The sequence below is a fragment of the Callionymus lyra genome, chromosome 6, assembly GCF_982586985.1.
Source record: "Callionymus lyra chromosome 6, fCalLyr1.hap1.1, whole genome shotgun sequence".
In the NCBI taxonomy this organism is placed as follows: Eukaryota; Metazoa; Chordata; class Actinopteri; order Syngnathiformes; family Callionymidae; genus Callionymus; species Callionymus lyra.
This window is the reverse complement of record NC_141823.1, coordinates 30,012,879-30,033,451: the sequence shown is the minus strand read 5'-3', so window position 1 is coordinate 30,033,451 and position 20,573 is coordinate 30,012,879. Positions and strand designations below refer to the sequence as shown.

The 20,573-nt window shown below is 36.8% G+C and overlaps 1 protein-coding gene across 2 annotated transcripts in view; it reads right to left on the bottom strand.

Moving 5' to 3' along the window:
* Window positions 1–20,573, bottom strand: part of ca10a (carbonic anhydrase 10 (inactive)a) — a 178,102-nt gene that overhangs the window by 70,554 nt on the left and 86,975 nt on the right. The window contains exon 4 of one of the 2 annotated variants that reach the window (XM_087794657.1): window positions 18,336–18,359. The exons of the other annotated variant lie outside the window; for it this stretch is intronic. Coding sequence (XP_087650783.1) covers window positions 18,336–18,359 — 24 coding nt within the window. The remainder of the gene's footprint in view (window positions 1–18,335; window positions 18,360–20,573) is intronic. 2 annotated transcript variants of the gene reach the window in all.

Here is a 20,573-nt window from a genome sequence, read left to right as displayed (position 1 = left end):
ACTACACAACGTGGGCAGCAATATTTTTGGAGAGGAAAGTTTAAATACGCTAAATCAGCTGAAAAAATCCTAGTCTAACCTGTAGGCCAAGGGTAGAACAGTAGTTGAATTAATTAAGAAAATGTATTATTCTTGAACACTAAAATCATGATTAAACAGAGTCTAATTAAAGCTGCTGACAAAACCACATTCTGCCTCAAGATGATTCCAAGAACATCTTGCTCTACATCCAAATAAGTACAGGAGTTCTGCCTGTCTTTTAATACCGTTTATTGACTTTGTCTGTTTTTTACGCATGTATTTGTTCGGGTTTATCTTGAGACATGAGTCGTAATTAAGTGTAGAGAGATCTCGCTAAACTTCACAGTCATTCAGTAGGAGGAAATAAACTCAAATTATGAGTTGTGAAGGTGCTGTTGAACGACAGAGTATTTTGTGTGTGTGTGTGTGTGTGTGTGTGTGTGTGTGTGTGTGTGTGTGTGTGTGTGTGAGAGCATGAGCTGAACATTGTCTTTTTTATCAATCAATTATGAGCTTTGAATCAGCTATGTCTTCGTTGTGATCCGTCATTATCTCAGTCATACGCTGTAGTGTTTAAAATCCACGTTTGTTCATCATTCTGATTATTTCAATTGTATTGATGTCAGCTTTAAGATTTCAAGTAATAAAAATCAACACTTGAATGTACATTTTTAGAGAAATGAATCATTAAGATATAATATATTAATAGTGACTCACACATGTTATTGTCAAAGACAGGTTTATGTTGTTTAAAGAATTCAGTCCTCTGCTTCTCTCTTGAGTTCTTCGCATTCGTTTGATCCAAGGAAGAGTGAAACTTCGAAATTAAAGGTAAAATGATAATGAAAAATAGGCCATGCAAGACTTCAAGTACAATTAAAAAAATCAAGGTACATAGTAACAAAAATGCAGATTATTCAGAAATGTAGGGATTTATGACCATTACCCCATAACTGGATAAAGACTATAACTGACTCCATCTCTTAACTAAAACAAAGTTCATGTTTTGTGCCTGTTTTCTCTTCTTATCAACCCTTAGTGATACGACAATAAATGATCAGATTAGTCTGTCCTTTCAGCCTCAGCCATATCTTCTGTGCTGTCACTTAAAACCTGTGATGTTAACCATATTTTCTGTGTCTTCAACATTTTAACGAGCAGAGATAATCTTAACAAACAAAGATGTGCTCCACAGCACATGCCTTTCTAAGCAGATGCCCCAGAGGTCACACACTTTCAATGCACACACGCTCAACCACATGAATGCAAGATTTTAAAAGTGATATAGTTCAACCTTAGTTTTTGAATAATAAAAGCAAATGTCATGAAGGTGAATACTAGAATATATTTCAATATAAGTTCTAATAGAAAAGGTAATATTGTTAAGATTAACATTTGGTAAAGATGAGTGGATATCTCTTGGTAAATCTGAGGATATATCTTCAATTGCTAAAAATAAATAATTATCCCAACTTACAATCAATGACTGCCATAGATATCTTCTAGACAATTGTAGAAAATGAACCCAAAATAGCCTAAATAAAGAGAGTTAATAATAATTTTGCCTCCACAATCGAATAACACTCTTGCCGTTTGCTGAAACAAATCAAGGTAATACCAGAAACCGTTTTAATTTAAATTTCAATCAAACAGAGATTAGATACAATCAGATTTTTAAAAACTAAACTTTTGGCCTTAAATAAAAATAATATTTGTTTTTCTTTTCATGCTTTCTGTTGAGCAATCTATATTAAAGTGGTATTCAAGTATCAGAAGCTTTTAAAAACAACTGAATATTTCACTAAAGGTCAAAATTGAAATCTGTGTATTTGCACACCACTCTATACTCTCATTTATGGTGTATGAATTATAGAATTGCTACGGCTAACACATGGAGGGTGCAGAGGTAATGCACGTTTATTCTTAATCTTTTGGAACTGTAGTATGTGTGTGTGTGTGTGTGTGTTTGGTGTAAAGAATGCTGATGAGATATAAAATAATCAGAAGCCAGTTGAATAAGCTACTCTTTTGGGTAATGATAGTACTGATGAAGCCTCATGAAGCAGTGTCATTATTTTTAGAGCCCACTAGATGGCAGTCTCTGCACTATGTCCTTTATTTTGAACTGTTGTAATGGAACATCACATTATTTTTAAATGTATGACCACACCTACTAACCTCTAAATAACATGACACTGCCAACCATGAACCTCATCAGCCCATCATTACTTTTGGGTTTATACATTTATAATCTGACACTTAAGGAGTGAGTGCCTCACCAACCATGAACATCAGTGCATGTCACTGGGAGGTAGGTACAGTACAGCGAAACAATTATATTGTCATATAACAAAAGCACACAGTTGTATAATTTGCCACTAGAAGCCTGTGCAAAGCCCACCAATGCCCACATTAGCACATGGACAAACCTGCGTGGCTAGGGAATTACTTGTAATTACCAATTCATTAGCATGTGTGTACTTTGGGATTGTGGGAAACTCAGTTTGCAGACATTCCTAATTACAGTGTGCAAAGCGGACTTGTCTGCCATACATTGTTCCTTAAATCATACGATGTACTCTGTTCAACATGATATTTCCAGCAGGAAAATTGGTACAGATGTCAACATTTCACACGTCTGTTCACAATAGTTAAACATTGTACTCAGATGAGCAACATTGAAGTAAAGTAGCATATTGGTTATTTAAAAAATACAGATAAAATTATGCATACTTCTAATTTAATGCATTTGGCTTTAAAGGTTTACCATAGGTTCGTTTCCATTTTTAATGTGCTTTGCCGTAGGATTGCTATTGCAGCAACACATCCTCTGTAGGGTAAAAGTAATGATTACATCATAAGTAAATGTTTAATTACATGCCTTTATATAGCATATAGCAGATTCATTGCTCCAAAGAGGCTCTGGAGAATTGAGAATGAGCTGCTTTTAAAGATGTACAGAGCCAGGGAGGAAACAATAATGTATTTTTTTCATTATTTTGTGATCCCCTGACATCTGTTCATAACCGTAATTCTTTAGTTTATTCTCCTTATGATGTCGTTTATTGTTTGAGTGTGTTCGCGTTGGCATTGAAACGGGTCGTCTCACGGGAATAGTGAGGACAGGTTCTGTTTCTAGATCCGAGGTGCGTTCTGTTTAGAGATCTGTACGATTTGTGTAAGTTGTAAATAAATAATAACAGCAAAGAACTAACAAATATAATACATCTTTGCTTGCATGTATGTGTGTGATCATGAATATACAGTATATGTATTTAATTAACGGATGATTGATTGAGAGACGAGAAGCTGCAGAAGGTCAAACTATTAAACGATGAATGAGTCACCCACAGTACCAAGGCCGTGTTACATGCTTTTCTATACATCCAACTGTAACCAAGGCCTGTTAACTGCCATTTAATATATCGCTTCCCTTTTTTCCAATTCTTGATTGGGTTTCCCCTTCTCAAAATAAAAGCATTCTTTATAAATCATACCTAAATTAAAATAAATCCTGATAAGACATTTTTTGTCCATGATATTGGCTTTCTCTAGAGTAAATGGGAGAGGTGGATGCGCGTGATCATTAAATATCACAAGATACTAATAGATGTGAGGGTTTAGCTAATCCTCATCTTATAAATACTAAAGTGTAAGGAAGGTTAATCTTGTTACTGTTGATTGTGTTGTTTAACATTAAGACAGGAAACTGGCAATGCAAAAGAAAAATATATGTGTGGCAAACAAAAAAAACTAAAAAACAAATAACACAAAGAGAGTGAGACAATTGGGGAATTATCTAGATTTGGTCACGTGAATCAAAAATAGATAAAAGGCAATTTGGTTAAAGGCTTGTGATTATATATTGCACATGGAAATAAATGTAATAGCTTCATTAAGTCTGGTTGCATTTCTATTTAGGAGACACAATGAATAATCTAAGGACATGGATCAGTACACAGGCTATGGATTGGACAATCTGGTGAACGCTTGTTTGACGTTATTATCATCATTATCATTACTCTAAGTACAACACTTTCTCTTACAATACAACTCCAGTAGTTCAGAAGACTCATGCTCAGCCATTATCAGAACAAAGAAGCCTACTCTAGTTAGAGTGTATTGAGTCTTTGAAATAAGCATTTTATTAAAATACGAGGTGGCGAGGTCTAAAAGTAAGTGTTTAGATTAATGAGGTTTCATTGTTTAAATATTGAAACATGCTTCAGAAAGAATTACACTGTGGAGCAGCCGAAGTCATTAAAAAGTCAAGTGATGGGAATTTTCTGTGACATTCCTGCGGCTTGCCGCACCGGACCTGGCTGGCAGAAAGGACTGCACGCTCGTCTTTTTTTTTCCCACTCTTTAAGCGAGCTTGTTAGCAGCGGTGTCACTCACCAGGGGTGAGAGGAGAAGTGGATGGTGTGGGAGTGGGTGGGTCAGTGGAACATCGAGGGTCAACTGTTGTGGTGCAATGTATACAGTTAAAGCATTGATGGAAGCGTATACACACAGAGAGTTATCTTTCACTGATCAGATGACTATTCATTATTTATCAAAAGAGTGAATATGTAGGAGTTTGTTATTGTGCAACTATCTTGTCCATCGACTGTAGAGGTTTCCATGACCTTTGGTGTTAAATCTTCTGCGCTTCTTCCCACCTATAACTTCAACCTGAGAGAGTGAGTGCACAGACAAGGTTACACACATTTACCGGTCAGGCAAGTTCCCACAAAGGTGAGTGACAGTAAGAAGGTGGGATGCTGCTCAAGGGTCACATAAGTTCACCCTCCCCCAGCTTCCTTCCTTTTCCTGCTCATTAGGAGCCGCGGAGAGAGGGAAGTAAACAACATGCCTTTAAGAATACACTGCGTTGTGAGCCAATGACTCGCATCCCCCTGACAGTGGGACATATGTTGTTTATCTGCTAAATTAGCCAAATCTTGTGAAGTTTCAAGGTGCTTTGTTTGTCACGTTGTAACAATCATAAACCACAGCCGCTACTAAATGTTGGACGCTGCTGAAGCGGAAATGGATGAGGGTGGATTGTATGGATTATATTATAAGGGAGCTTTGTTACATAAAGCGGAGCTCACAAACCCGTACTGCTTGAATTTCAATTTTAAAAATGAATCATCATAATAATCATAATCAGGTTGAGAATGTAATTGGAATACAGAACAGAATGACATACTTTAACAAGTAGTAAAATAGTTTAGCATATTTTTAATACATATTTTTGATGTGTTAATAATACTTTATCCAGCTAATCAAGTTAAATTGACTACTACCACCACTTCAATAAGATATTTCAATCAAACATGAATATTTGTTGTGAAACATCATAATGGATTTTTAATTAAAGATTTTATTAATTTAAATTATTATAATTTCCACAATATTTCGGCAACTCGTTTCCTAATGGATGCATTCCGATAATTATCCACTTCAACAGTAACAATCTGTCAAACTACGCTCCCTTTCATCAGCTCTTCAAAAGGATGGCTAGTATGTCTGGAATATGCGTATCCAAGGTTACATCCTAAAACCTTTTTATTCCTTCTATCTATACACAAGTGACATTAGAGAACATTCCTCTTCTTGTTTAGGTCACGCAACTAAAAAAAATTACTAGGTTCCTTCATCTTGATGTTTTACTCAATGTAAAAGCTAGATTACAGTTTCTTGTTGCAAGGCGTATACTGCTTCTGCAGAACACATAACGGAATTTGTCCTCAGTTTCAAATAATCTGTCTCAATATCATGCATTGTTAAAGAGCAACTCATGTAAAAACCCAACTCTCCTGACTTACTCACATGTTGAAAACGTTGAAGTCGTCCTCTCAAAGTAAAGTAAGTCTCTCATATTACTCTATCAAGTTCTCCTTCATCTGAAATATCAGCAAACGAGAGGCTACGAGGGTGGAATCCATTATGATGTCATATACTAGTATACTTTTCCATCTCCAATCACACACCGATTTGTTTATACAAAAAGTCCCCTTCCCGGATCGATGACGTACAGTGACATCAATGCTTGACCAATCACAGCAGAGTAGGTGTAGTTATGGTAAACCAGATTTAATCTCCAGAAAAATAAAAAGTTTTCAGTAGGCGAGGCTTAAGCACATTTTCTAATGTAAATATTTAAATGAAAAGAGAGTTTTCATACTGATGTGTACAAAATAAGTCCATGGTCAATTTAAGAGACACTTAAATGAACACATTAGTTTCCCTTCAACACTACGTTCATTAAACATGCATGAAGCCTGCAACTCTTTATAACTGTAGAGAATGAAGACATAGAAATGAATTATTTTTACGTAGTCGGAGGGATACTTCAGTAAGGACCTATTAGGAAGAATACAGATTTCATGCAAGAGATGCAGTGATCAAAGCAGCTATACAGTTGGCTGATGTCAGGGATTTTAATTTGCATTGGAAAGAGTAGGGAGAACCATGCGCTGTCAATCGCCTTCAATGACACAAACCACAGGGCCAACCAAGTGAATCACGAAAGGACCCCCAGCTTTTGAGAGAAATGGTGACCTATAACAAGAAGTCCCACACAATTGACACAACCTACAGAAAAACAAGCTTCACTTTCCTTCCTATAAACCTGGATGGCATAACTTGGTATAAAGGGTGTCAAGGCCCCCAGTTAGATTGTAAGTTAATTGAGTTTTCCCAGACGAAGCTTCAGTGGATTAACTACTAGTGAACATCGGTTAGAAGGCAGAACCAGAACTATACCATGTGACCAAACTGTGGTCTTTCAAAAGTAATTCTAAGAACAGAGCATTTGTAGCCGTGAGCTCCTCGGGCAGATTCGCCAAACCTTTGTGTGGCTGTCCTTTGAAACGTGGAAATATGGGATATTCTGCAGTTTGTAGAAAACACTTAGAAAGTCATGCTGAGCCACGCTTTAATAATCAGCAATAAGAAGCATCTTTCAATCATTAAAACAGCACAAGTCAGTGCACTGCACGGATATTTCACTGATGCCAGAATGCAGAAAAAGGCACAAGCCAGTTGTGAGGGTGATTGTGCTGTGAATGTAGAATGAGGTTCTGTGTGCTGCTTTAGCACTCATGGTCAGTGAGGAATACTACTTATTGTGCTTCCCAAGCCAGTTGTAAGATCCATTTATATGACAAGTAATTTTTTTTGCTTCTGTCTGGAAAAAGGTCCATTATTTTGAGACCATTTTTTCTTGAATTTAGTGCCTGATGACAGTATATCCTATTGTTCGTACCAATATTTTTTTGAAAACCAAACAAACCTGTATCTCAGGGATTACACAATTCTTCATAGATGTTTAAATATAAGAAAAAAAAGTCACAAAAAATATCATGTGGTGTAAAAATTATCTTCTCACCAGTCTCATTTTCTTCTCTTTTTTTTATGTGATCTGCAATTTAAATGAAATTCAGTTAATAGTCATGCTGATTGGGTTATTAGTAATCACATTACTTTAAATACAGAAGGACAATTCACTGATTTACAATCAGAGCATATTATTTTAAGGACACTCTTAAGTAAATCCTACTCCTGCATTTATCTTTGCCAATGTGCCCCTTAATTAACCCTCTTAAATAGTTTTTTTAAATCATTGTGCACTGAGTTTGTGATTTACTTCTCCACGCCAATTAATAATACATAATAAAATGCTATAAATTATAATTTATTCATTCGTATATCAAGACATAAACTTGGATGGAACACAAGTCTTCCACTCAAGAGAATATTTGTCTCCAAACACTTGCTGATTACATTCATTATCATAAAACATTTGACATTCCAGGCGAGGAAAAAGAGCTACTTTTTTTGTTTATTGATAATGTGAAGCAAAATGTTGATTAGAATCAAGTGTTCATCAGAAAGATTCTGCCTGGACTGCTACAAAACACCAAAGATGGTTTTGTTCCAAGTATTAGATCTAGATGCAGGATGCACAATGTTCACCTGTATAAGATCATTAGAAGGCTGATCACATCTCCCTCTGTGTCCCTCGCTCTCCCCTTTAAACCCTGTCCTTCACCTCTGGCCTGGACACAAAGAACTTCTTGCAGACATGCACACTTTTATAGAGATGCACACAGTAAGTGAGTTATTATTATACTCACTATGGAAGATCCTCGTAGAAGGAAGGAGAGTATTGATGGCGTCTCTATTCAATAATACATAAAATAGCAAGGCTAGAATTCCTGTTTGTGTCTTCAGGGGTGAGGAGGTATAAAGAACAGATCTGGTTGATGAGTCACGTTTGTGTTAAACAAGTTATATACTCATCTTCCAGGAAAAGAATTTAGCCGGATTTCATGTAGCAATCCAGGGGACATATTTGAGAAGCTGTTGATTGAACACTTTGTCGCAACTAAGCACCTAGTAAATACATGAGAATATCAAATTACAAGCACTGCTAGTAGGAAGCCAGTGGCTGGCGTCTATGACACTCCATCGACACAGGGAATGATCATGCAGATCAGAAGCCTAGAGGAACAACAGAGAAATCCAAAACCAGCATGTGTGATGGGTAGCTTCCGCAGGAACTTGGATAAATGGATTGCTGTCTCAGCCGGAGTTTGAAATCAAAGTGTTAAAAATACACTGTGTTGCTTTGAATCTACTTCCTAAATATCTCACTGCTACCTTAATTTAGAACAAGACGCCGACTCTGTACCTTGACTCAGACACAATATATCCAATTTCATAGCAAACCCATTAACCATCCCAAATGTTCCAGATATTCTGAAAACCTTAAGGCTCTCATATGCAGCGGGCAATCAACACACGATGAGGTGGTGGAAGCAAAAAGGTTACTCAGAGATGAAAGAAGCTGAATGATAATGGAGCACACGGAGGGCCTCGGGATGATTAATGCTACTCTCTGCTTCCATTTGCTCTTCATTAACTCACTGTTTGCCATAATGGCCCACGCTCAAATGAAAGGGGAGGAAAGAGAAGTCCAGGGCACGAATCATTACAATACAGATAGGGCAGAGGACGGACAGAGAGATGGGGGGAAAAGGAGGGATGTGGAAAGTGTGCTGATTAGTGGAGCAGTTATCTTCATCTTAATCAAGCAAAGCATCAGTACTTTGCCCCGGAGAGGTCATATAGTGACAAACTGATGCATTTAGTATGGATGGTGAGTTGATGCTCTGTTTGGATCTGTTGTTACATAGCATGCACCACAGCAATACTTGTTGCACTAATACAGATGCACCACGGTTTCTTTGTACTGTACTACTGTGAACTACAGGAAAATACTATATTTAATATCTATCTCTATAACCTATAATAAATATATTAATGATGAGTAACTACTTTTTCGCACTGTAAGACTGCAGTTATAAACACTTTAATATATCATTATATTCATAAAGCTTCATAACAATAATTATAACATAATTTAATCACCACTCAAACGTTTATAGCCACATGAATCATGAGAATCATGAATTACTATAATATTCAGCTAGAACTGAACGGATTTGGAATGAAAGCTGGAACTTTTTAGGATTTAAACCCAATGATTTGATCACACACACACATGCACACATATATTTACTCAAAAGGATTCTCCAATTGGCACCATGTAGACTTTTCTACCCTCCAAACGCTTTTTCTATTTTTGTGCTGGGACCCACTTCAAAGGCCAGACTGGCAGTACCAAGCTCCACATTAACCCTCCAAATGTCTGAGGCCTTCATTGAATTATGCTATAAAGACTTAAGTCGGTCAGGAATGTTGTCAAAGCTTATATCTTGATGATTATTTCAGGTAGAGATTAGACTGGAATCTCAGACTTTGTAGCACTCAACATTTCAGCAGAAATGGTTGTACATCGTATTAAATGAGTTAACAAGGCATAATCCTTCCATGAAACAGGAGTCAGAATTAGGCTCGACGGCAGTGTAAGCATCGGACACCCTTAACCATACATGACCTATTTTTGTGATTAAAAATAAATCACACCCACAATATGAAAAATCTATTTTTTTTTAACATTCAATATTAGGAACGAAAACACTATTTCTTACTAATCCACTACTTGTGGATCTATCAGACTTAATAACTGGAAGACGGTTTTAAGCAACACAGATTTATTTTTTGATGGAATACAATATTTATATGGCACAATAGTTGAAATAACAGTCAACATCAAAGAAAATTCATGCTTCAGGTCATTGGGCATGTGCATGTGGTGCAACCTTATTCTTTTAGAAATCAAACTGCAAAACATTTTACTCTATGCTCCGTTTTTTAGCTTCATTTTCCGAAGTAGGACACTGAATCTTCAACCCTTTAGCATTTACTGTTTTGTTTCAAGTCTATAATTCAGTTGTTGTCTTATTCTAGTGGACTTTTAAATCATTTGCCATTGGTTTATTCAAAATGTACCTACAATAATAGTCAATAAAACAGCATATCTTGACAGTAAACATTAGAGTTCCCCTGCGATTACGGTTTTCAAGAACTCTAATCATATACAGGCAGCACGGGGGAGTGTGCTGCTGCCTTTATGTTATTAAGTAATTAATTGGCAACACAACTCTAAGGTTTGTGTTTGTACTATTCCTGAATCAGAGCTGTCAAGTGTCACACTTTGAGTGCGACAATAAGGCAATCACACTTGATATTTGTCACGCTTATATTTACCCATATAATACTACATTCATTTTCTTTAATGATAATAAACTTTGGCCCTTTTTGCGTACATCTTGTCGCTGCTTGCATTACAGCAACAGTACACAAAACACAGAGATATTGAGTTAGCGCAAATTACCATTTTTACAACAGTGGCAACATACTATGATCAGATCAAGTTATCCGTAGTTCGGGTTTCTTCAGTCATGAGCAGCACTTTAATCAAGAAGCATTGAAATTTTTGCTTAACTTAGCAGTTATTTTCCCAAACGGTCATACTCCGTACTGTTTTAAATGCACGTTTGTTATTCATTTATTTATTTTCAATACAATTTGTAATTCTGTGCCAACTTTAAGATGCAAAATAATAAAACATCACAACATTTTAAATTATCTGAATTATAATTAGCTGTGACTTATATACGGCAGTGTAAGAGATGACGGGTTTATGATGCTACAAATCAATAACTATCCCAAATTAGAAATAATGACTACCAAAGATGTCTTCTAGAAGATGAGTACTATGTCACAATATATATAGACGATTAGAGAAATTATTAATTTAATCGTAACATTTTTTCTTAAACATGTGACGTTGTCAAAGATGACTTCATGATGAAGCTATATGTGGCATGGAGGTGAAGACATCAAATGTCACTCTTTCTGTACCTGGTTTTCCGCAATAGAGAAACAACAACAACAAAAAGGTACATGAATTACTTTATATTGACCATAGGTTTGAGTCTGTTTGTCTACAAGTTCCATGTCGAGGGAACAGAAAATGAGGGAAAGGAATATCACATACAGCCATTAAGCATGTCCGGTTATAAACTGTGAGTTGTGTTAAAGCCTAGTGTCCTCAGATCTGATTTCGATTAGTTCTACTGTAAATGGAAGAGTAATTATTTTTAGCAGAACAGCGGCATTCATATTTAATACAGTTCCGGCACTGTGTCAGTCTCTTAAGTGCATCCCTGTAGTCCCAGTAGCTCTGAAGGCATCATTATATTCCCAGTATGACAATGCGCTAAACTGAATCACTAGATCTACTTGTGTTGTTAATGCACTTTTCCTGTCAGAGACAACGCCCACAGTACAAAGCAACTAGGAGGCACATTTTAATTGGTTACATTTTATTGCTGAGGGAATTACATTTTTTTACAATAAGGTCCTTGATTTATAATTTCAATTTACCGTTTCATGACAAATGTGAGGTAGCCCCATATATATCTTATTGGGTCTCAAAAAGTGACTTTTAATAACCTTAAATCGTTTTTCTTTTTAACTTTTACAATAGAAAACACAAAACAGAAGCTTTAAAACATTAATAAATTAATAAAATAAAGAAAGATACATTTCAAACGTTCAATTTAACACATTAAATAGTTAAGATAGGGAAAAAGCAGAATATTTTTGCCAAATTACTGTTGAGGGATAATAATAATAATAATAATAATAATAATAATAATAATAATAATATCATTATAATGATTATTGTTTTATGGTTTAATTACTACCTATATACCAACCATCTTTTATCTTTTTGAATATATTTATCTCTTTGTACAACATTTAATGAACATTATTTTAGGTAAATTAAATTAATTGAGGAACTAAAGTTAATACTAAAAAGACTGATAATTAAAAAAAGAGGATTTTTTTCAACTTGCGAGGATCACTATCTTCAATAAAATGAATAGAAAATAGAATATACCATTGATGCTGCGAGAGGCTGAGACTAAGTGCCGGCTTCTATCCGTTTTGTAATGGCCACTACCTCACAAATAGAGAGAGAAAGGTTCTGACAAAAAATAGGTGCCATTTGGAGAAAAAAACACCCTATTATGCACTGACGGACCGACTCAAACAAGCAATCCTCCCTATTCTATCAGACTTGAAGGATATTCTAGCGGTTGAGTCTAATAGTAGACATCTCCCAAACTATTCTTCACACACACACACTCACACACACACATAAAGACATAAAACAACCACCTTCAGCAACGATTCTTTAAATTTATCAGTACCATCTGTTGTTACATCCATTAGTGCTTGGTTCGTCTTTTCAAACAAACTTTATGTGGTGGATAACAACCATCTACCAATGACTGCACTGCACGAAGTCTTCTCTGAAGTTTGTTCAACAATTTTTATCGTTTCTCTCGTCTGAGCAGCAAGTTTTGTCGACTTCTTTATCAAATGTATTAGGTTTTTTTTTTGGCATGGTTGTGTTAAAGTCAGGAACGTCTGGATGAGAGAGACAGAGACATGTTTGACAAAGCAGCAATTTAAGCCATGAAAAGAGGGGTAAATCCCATTGATTTTTAAGATTAAAAAAGGTAAGAATTTGCATATATGCAGGTGTATAGAGCTGACCCAGCTAAGGACTTGAAATTCCAAACTGAATCTATTTTTTGCTTAAGTCACTAGTATTTTCTGACCGCCTGCAGGCTTAGACCAACATTCGTCTGCTCCATTAATCCCTTCCACATTGATTATCCGCATAAAAGCCCCCATTGTAATCTCAATAAAGCAAATGACAGACATATGTTCAGCCATCACAATTGTAGTTAAGGCTTTTATCCATGTTATCACAGTGAATGTAGCTGTTGTCAATCTAGAACACACGCCTGTCTTGTCTTCAGTCCGTTTCAGGGTGTTCTCCAGACGCCTTCCCAGGGAAGATGGAGTGATATCTGCTCGAGAGTACACGCCTGTGTTCCCATTTTTATCTCATCTGCCACTCCATCACAAATCTGTCTCAGCTGCCTGCACCCGCCCGCCTCCAAATTAACGCCATTTTAAATACGAGGTGTGTCTTCTGTTCAAGTGTGCGTGCCTCCGTGTATGTTTGTGTGTGAAACAGCAAGGGATGGTTCAGCTTGACAAGCCCGCTGGTTAATGAATTCTAATTACATAGTGGAAAGTATGATTATTTTGCCGGGCAAAATACTTTTCCTGCATCAACAGAAAAGAAAATTGTCTGTTAGGCTTCTGTTTGACCTGCTCAGGGGTGTGATTGAGTTAGCCAGTGGTTCCCACACTGCAGCTGTGACCCACTTAGGCTATTATGAGTGAACTTCATACAAAAGGTCCCACTATCATCCACCTGAAAGATTATAGATGTACAGCAGGCCATGTCTGAATTAGAGATTGACTTCACAATTTTAGGAAAACAGAGCTGAGTATTCATTCTTTTAATAAGGATGAAAAAAAATATTGTTTCTGACTAATTATCAAACATTTGAATACATATAACTTTAGATTCAAGGTCAAAAGTTAATTTGAAATATAATTTTCAGTCTGACGTAACCTTAAAACTTATAGAATGTGTATTAATGGTTCAAACTTTTTTTATTCAGATTTACAAAATACAAATAGAGTATTTTATTCATCAACAGAAGGTTGAGTGTATACATCATGTTATTTTCTTTAGACAAACATGTGACCGAGTTATAATTCCAGGTTTAAATTCATTCAATTTGTGCCAATTTCAAACAAGAAATAATTAAGGTAATTAAAGGTAATTTCCACTACTCAGTTTAAAAAGAACAGTTGATGTTCTTTTCCGTGGGTTATTAATTTGATTTGTAATGTGACAGTATGTAGGCTCCAGAGCGCCCTCTTCCAAGAGTCAGTCAAATTATTTGCCTCAACAGGGATTTTTCTTACTCTAAAATACGAATCTATAGAAGAGTGAAGTCAAATTGAAATATTTTATATCTTCTCCATTGGCAAAGGAGCTATAGTCCACACCTAATTCAAATTATTCAAATCCTGATCAATCAAGATGCTAAATTGGCCTTTACATACTGTAACTGCAGCAAATGCTATGAATCGTGATAAAAGAGCCAACAATGGACTTCATATAAAATGTTCCTGGCAAAATGCAAGACAGCTGAATGGTACCAGCAGCTGTCCTGTAGTGCTCCTTTTTCATCACAGCTTGCCCGTCTGAATCTGTGTCGATCACAACACTAGCCAGATCCCCACACTCTGAGCGCTTGTTTTAATATCATCTAAAAGGGTAAAAAGACTGAGAGGCTTGGAAAAGACTACACAAACATGTACAAGGGACGGAATAAAAAAAAAAAAAATTGCTGATCAAACTTACAACTGGTAACAATAAAAGCATTTTAATTGGCCAGCATGTCCTGGATAGATCTGCCAAAATCAAATTTCACACGGTTCAATTCAAGAATAACATGCACCAATTCTGGCTCACTGATGACTGAGACTGCACATCAGCGACAATGAAAATAAAAACCTGCTGGGTATTGATGAGCCATAAGAACATCTTTTGCTTCACAAGCTGTGCAATGGACTGATGATGTGTTATGAGATTTAAATGAGCTGCGTCTCATTCACTGTGTAACATGTGCTACATGGAGAAATATATACAAATGATGCTGAAAGTCATGTTCATATGATCTGGTCCATTGGTCAAAGGGGAAACTGCACATACAGTACATCTCTATTAGTGACAGCTTGAGCACAATTGTATTCTGAATTAACAATAATTACTTTACATTAATCTACATTGTCCAGATGTGAGCTACCAATAATCAACCATTTAGCATCTATATGGAGAAACATCGGGGCACACAGTGGGGCAGTGGTTAGCGGGAAATGTCACAGCATGAAGGTCGCAGGTTCACTTTACAGTTGCGGGTTTCCTCCCCACTTCCTAAAACAGGGATCTTGGGAAACTTATCTGTAGGTATGAGTGTATGTTTAAATGGTTGTATGTCTTTGTGTGCTCTGCGATTGACTGGAATTCTGTTCAGGGTGTAACAAAATACAACATTTTGACAATAAATTATTGGTGCAATTTTAAACAATTTCCATCAGTAGGTCACTGCATTTGACAAATCATCATAATGGAAGAGCTTTGGGAGGTTATTTACGGTGTATGTTTCCCAATCAAACTGAATATGGGAAAAAATAATAATAATATTCAATGCATTGGTAATTGAGATAAAAATAGCATCTAAAATATTAGCTTAATACAGAAAAATCACAGTATACATACCTTTAATTATTATTGACTGTAAAACTGTGTAAAAAAAAAAGGATTGCTCAGACTTAGGTACAATTCCCCACAAGGAAAACTAATCAATTACTTCAGACTGTCAATTAAGTTTCAAACAGTTAAAAAAAAGCTAGAGTGATGGACATCACAGTTTCGACTATCATTGTACTTACACCTCCAAGAAACCTGATCCATCAATCATGTTCGCCATATGGCTTCTATATGACACACACACACACACACACCGAAAAAAAAAATCTAGTTCAAATGCAGCCCAGCGGCAGCCGCAGACCGAAATCTATCATTCTTTGTGACAGCACAAGCAAAGCCCACTGCAGTGAAAGAGCAGAGATGATATGTAAAGCGGGGAGAGGCGAAGAATGGCAGTTCTCAACTGGTGAACAGAAGAGCATGAAGTCCCAGGTATCAATCATCCCGACACCCAGTGGAGGAGCAGTCACAGAAAAAATGGGCGACATCCTGGCGATTAAAGTGGATGAACAGAGAGAAATTGTGAACATTCAGTTTGAATGTCTTTAACTGTCATTTACTCTTGGAAAACCACAGAGATCTTCGGATTGTTCTCCCGGATGAGCTCTAGAGGCAACAGGCACAACACAGGAGGGAAGCTGACTATCCAAGGTGATCTAAAGGAGTTGATGATGCTCTCGGGTGGTAAATCTAGGTTAGTGTGCAAAATATCATTGTTGTTACCACCTTGGTTTCTCAGGCGAGATGAAACCACTGAGGTATGACAAATCTATAATTCTCTTGGCAGACATCAGAGCCACAGCCTGATTGGCTGACAGATACTGAAGTGAAACATTATTAAGCTTCAAAGTGGACTTTAACAAGCATGTAAATTTAAACCCCTAAACACTTGTGACAGGATAAGATATCAGCAGCAGCAGAATTTATAACTGCGCTCAAGGCCAGATTCCTAGGCAGCAGTAAAATGGAAGTGTGTGAGACATTAAGCAAGCAGTGCAGAGAACTTGGCTTCATTTTACACACTATTGCTGTCCGTTTGGCTGAGCAAGATGCCCTGGAGGAAGTGGCCCTTCACTGCAAATTAGACTTACATTATCTTGGGAGGCAAAATGCTGCTTGAAGCGTTTATATTCTGCTGCCAAATTTGCTTTGCCGTCTGTTCTCAGGTAATTTTGGATCACTCTAGCTACGGCAGTGAACTCCTACCATCGTGGATTCTAATTAGCACTGCATAGTCGGACTACACTCATCAGCTCTCTTTGGGAAATCGCTTTCTATTTTTGTAATTAGTGCGAGAGCTGAGGAAGAAATGTCTGTACAAATGCAGATGGATAGACCGCACAACTTAAGAACTATCAATTGGTGGGGAGCACTGTTTTCACATATTTATAACTTTTTTTTTACTTAAATAGTACCAGTAAGCAGTAATGTGAACTGAAATTTTGCATTATGAGTAAATAACAAAAAGAAACACAACATTTTCACTTAGGACATGTTTATTGAAATAGTATTAAAATAATTGTATAAAAGTGCTTGAAACTTCTATCCCTCATGGTCATGATGGGCTAATGAGGTTTCATGAAACCGCTGAGGAGGTCTGTTAAAAAAAAAAATTCAAAGGCTACTGTCTTAAAAGAGAACAACCTACTTATGATACTGTTTAACACAACTCAGAAACCACTACTGTTTAGCCTCTGACTGCTCATCTCCGAGCAATTCTACATCTCATTTCTAAGGGGCCTCAGGTACTAACAGTACTAAAGTTCATACGTATCAAGAATGAAAAAGCTTAAGAAACGTACGGACACTCAACAAGTTTGAAGATGCACGTATATACTGCTCTTACCCTTTGATCATGTTGAGAAGTTAACGATCAACATTAATTATACATTAACACACACATGTTTGCAGTGACATGAGTGGATATCAAAGTATTCACACTTCTATAAATATTCCATTTCATCCCCATAGTGGTGATCCTTGTTAACCATTAGCAGAGCTTTGTTAGAGGGCAGAACACTGTGATGTAGAACCCCCAGGATCAAACAACAGTTCCAAGACATGTGATGTTGTGTAGCAAGTACTTGCACTTTTCTTTTTAGGTGCGAGACTGAGCCACAATAATTAACCAATAGCAAAGCTTAGATAGAGGGTTTTGCACTGTTCGTAGAACCTAGGTTATAATACAAAGATTTAATTGAATTACAGGGGTTTCAGTTTTATTCCATTAAATGCAAGTGAATAATAATATATCTTCTCTCCTTAGTTACAAGGTTTGTATGATCGCTGAAAACCCTCTAAAGATTTTTTGGTTCAATTGGTTCTGAGTTGGCACATTCTGAATTCAAAAAGGGAAACTAAACCCATTTTGCAGATATAAAAAACACCTGAAAGTGGGATTTCTGGCTTTGTGCATGTTCCTTCCCTTTCATCTTAATCAATAACCTTTCGTCTTCTTCTCCACTTTATTTGCGGCTAAAAATACATCTCCCGTCCCTCAAATGAAAATCCCTACAACTACAACAACACATTTAGTTAAAGGTGATCGACCTCCCAGGTTTGCATAATTACATATGGAGCGGCGAAGGATGTTCATGTTGACCCAGAAGCAATACAAGGGATAAAAACAAATACTTGCTTTTGCCTTCTGGTCACCTTGAACCTGCGAAAACACAAGAGTTAAAAGCTGTCAGAATTTTTGTTAACATTTACCATTTGCCAGTTACAAGCTACAAGCCTCGTAAAATCCGTAAAAGAACAAAGCATTTGCTTACGTGACACCCCTTTATGTTTTTTGGTACAAAACAATAAACAACAATACATGTTTATAATGTGTAACAAAAAAATCAAGTTTAATAATATGCTGAAGGTTTCTTTTTTAAAATATCAATCCATATTTGGTTTTAAAGATTTTTCCCAACCAGCTGAGAGTCAAAGTGTTCCCGCTGACAGGATGTGGAGAGTTTTCCTTCAGGGCTTTATGTTATAGGGAGGGAGGAGGAGAAAACCTCGACGCCTCCATTATTGCTGCGGATCGATTCCTTTGCTGCCGACTATAGTTGTGGAGGAAATCCACAGGATTCACCCCATGAGTCACTGACGTTGGGTTTGGGACTTCCACAGGCTAACATATAAACACAGAGAAACCTCCCAGTAGTTTGAATAAAGAAAAGGTCAAAGAGCCCTCACTGTGTTCACTTTCATGTTTCAAATCTACTCGCTGAGGTTAAATATATATACGTATATTTAATGATGTAAACATGAGGTCAACATTAGTTCAGTTATCAAATAATGCTGCATAGATAACTGGTCACCTTCATCTTTTCTGTGCCGCTGTAATGGAAATATTGAGTCACAAAACCTTTCTTTTTAAACAGATTCATGTGAGCAGAATTTTTTTTAAAATAGCTCTTTTTATAAACTAACTAGGTTAGAAAATTGAACAGGGATTGGGAAGCAGAAACAATGTACTTGTTCTTGACTTGGGTTTTAGAAGCAACTATCCTTAAACTTTATTGATGAATGAAAGGCAAAGCAATGGACTATAAATTATCAAGTTCTCATATTACCCACCTGTGGATTTATATATGCGCGCAGTGGAGAACTGTAGTATTTTCCTTTGACAAAACTTAACATTTTTGTGCAGTTGAAATGGATTACTTTTCCTCACAACTTAAATCAGACTATTTCGTACCATCCTTGTCCTGACCTTTGTTGTGACTGCCCCTCCCAAAAGAAGTTAAGAAGCAGACACAAAGCACCATGGAATGACAATTATTATTATTTTTAACTTTCAAAGTCTTTGATTAAAAAACAGTTTTGCATTTTATGAGGCGTTAGGCGATTTGAGCTTTTAATGGTGCAGTTTCAGTTTCCTCCTGTTGATGAATATTGAAATTAGTGATGACAAAATGAGCCTTCATAAATTTCCCTTCTTTTCAGAGCACATTAAATGGTGCTTTTTTCCGTTAATAACCTTGGGCTTTTAATGTTCTTTTAAATGACAGCCCACAAAATTATTCATGGTCATCTATTAGACTCCAAAAGTAGAAGATCATGAAGCTTAATTTGTTCATCACAAGTTGTCAGCCTTGCACATCAACAACTCTTCAGTTCTGTCTCTGTGGATTTAAATTAAACTTTTTTTGTACTTTTCTACAGTTTTCTTGAGTTTGAAATCAGATCTTGATATGTAACATGATGGTGATGTCTCCTCTGCTTCCGACCTCCATTGCTTGGCTATTCTCCCTCTCTCTCTTTCTCTGGCCCCACTGCCTTTCCTTCTCTTCTCTTGGCTGATTTTTGATTGAGATTCATACCCGCAGATGGACATTCCATGGCTCTTGGTTCCAATATTGCTGCATTGCGTCCAGCGATCTGTGGAAGTGGGCACAGTTACGAGTCTCATGGCTCCAAAGGGGCTGCAGCCGGGATGCAATTAAAGCATTCTTCCCCGCCTCAGTTTGACAAAAGAAAAACAGACTGCTGTCACTTAGTAATAGATGAGATGGGTACCAGCAGCCTTTTGTTAAAAGAGCAGGCGACCAGGGCACCTGTCTCATAAATGCCTCTTCCTCATTTATTCATTTATTTTCTGTCCCGCTTTTTCCCTTATGAGGCTCACAGGGAGCTAGAGCCAATCCCCGGATACCCTGGACAGAGAGCCTGTCTGTCGCAGGACACACAAAGAGAGACAACCATTCACACACTCATACCTACGGACAATTTCCCCGGGTTCTTAAACAACCTCTGTATGTTTTGGACTGTGGGAGTACCTGGAGAAAACCCACCCAACATGAGGAGAACATACAAACTCCACACAGAAAGGTCACGAGTTGCAACCTTCTTGCTGTCATATTTGGTTGCAGGATTTGAG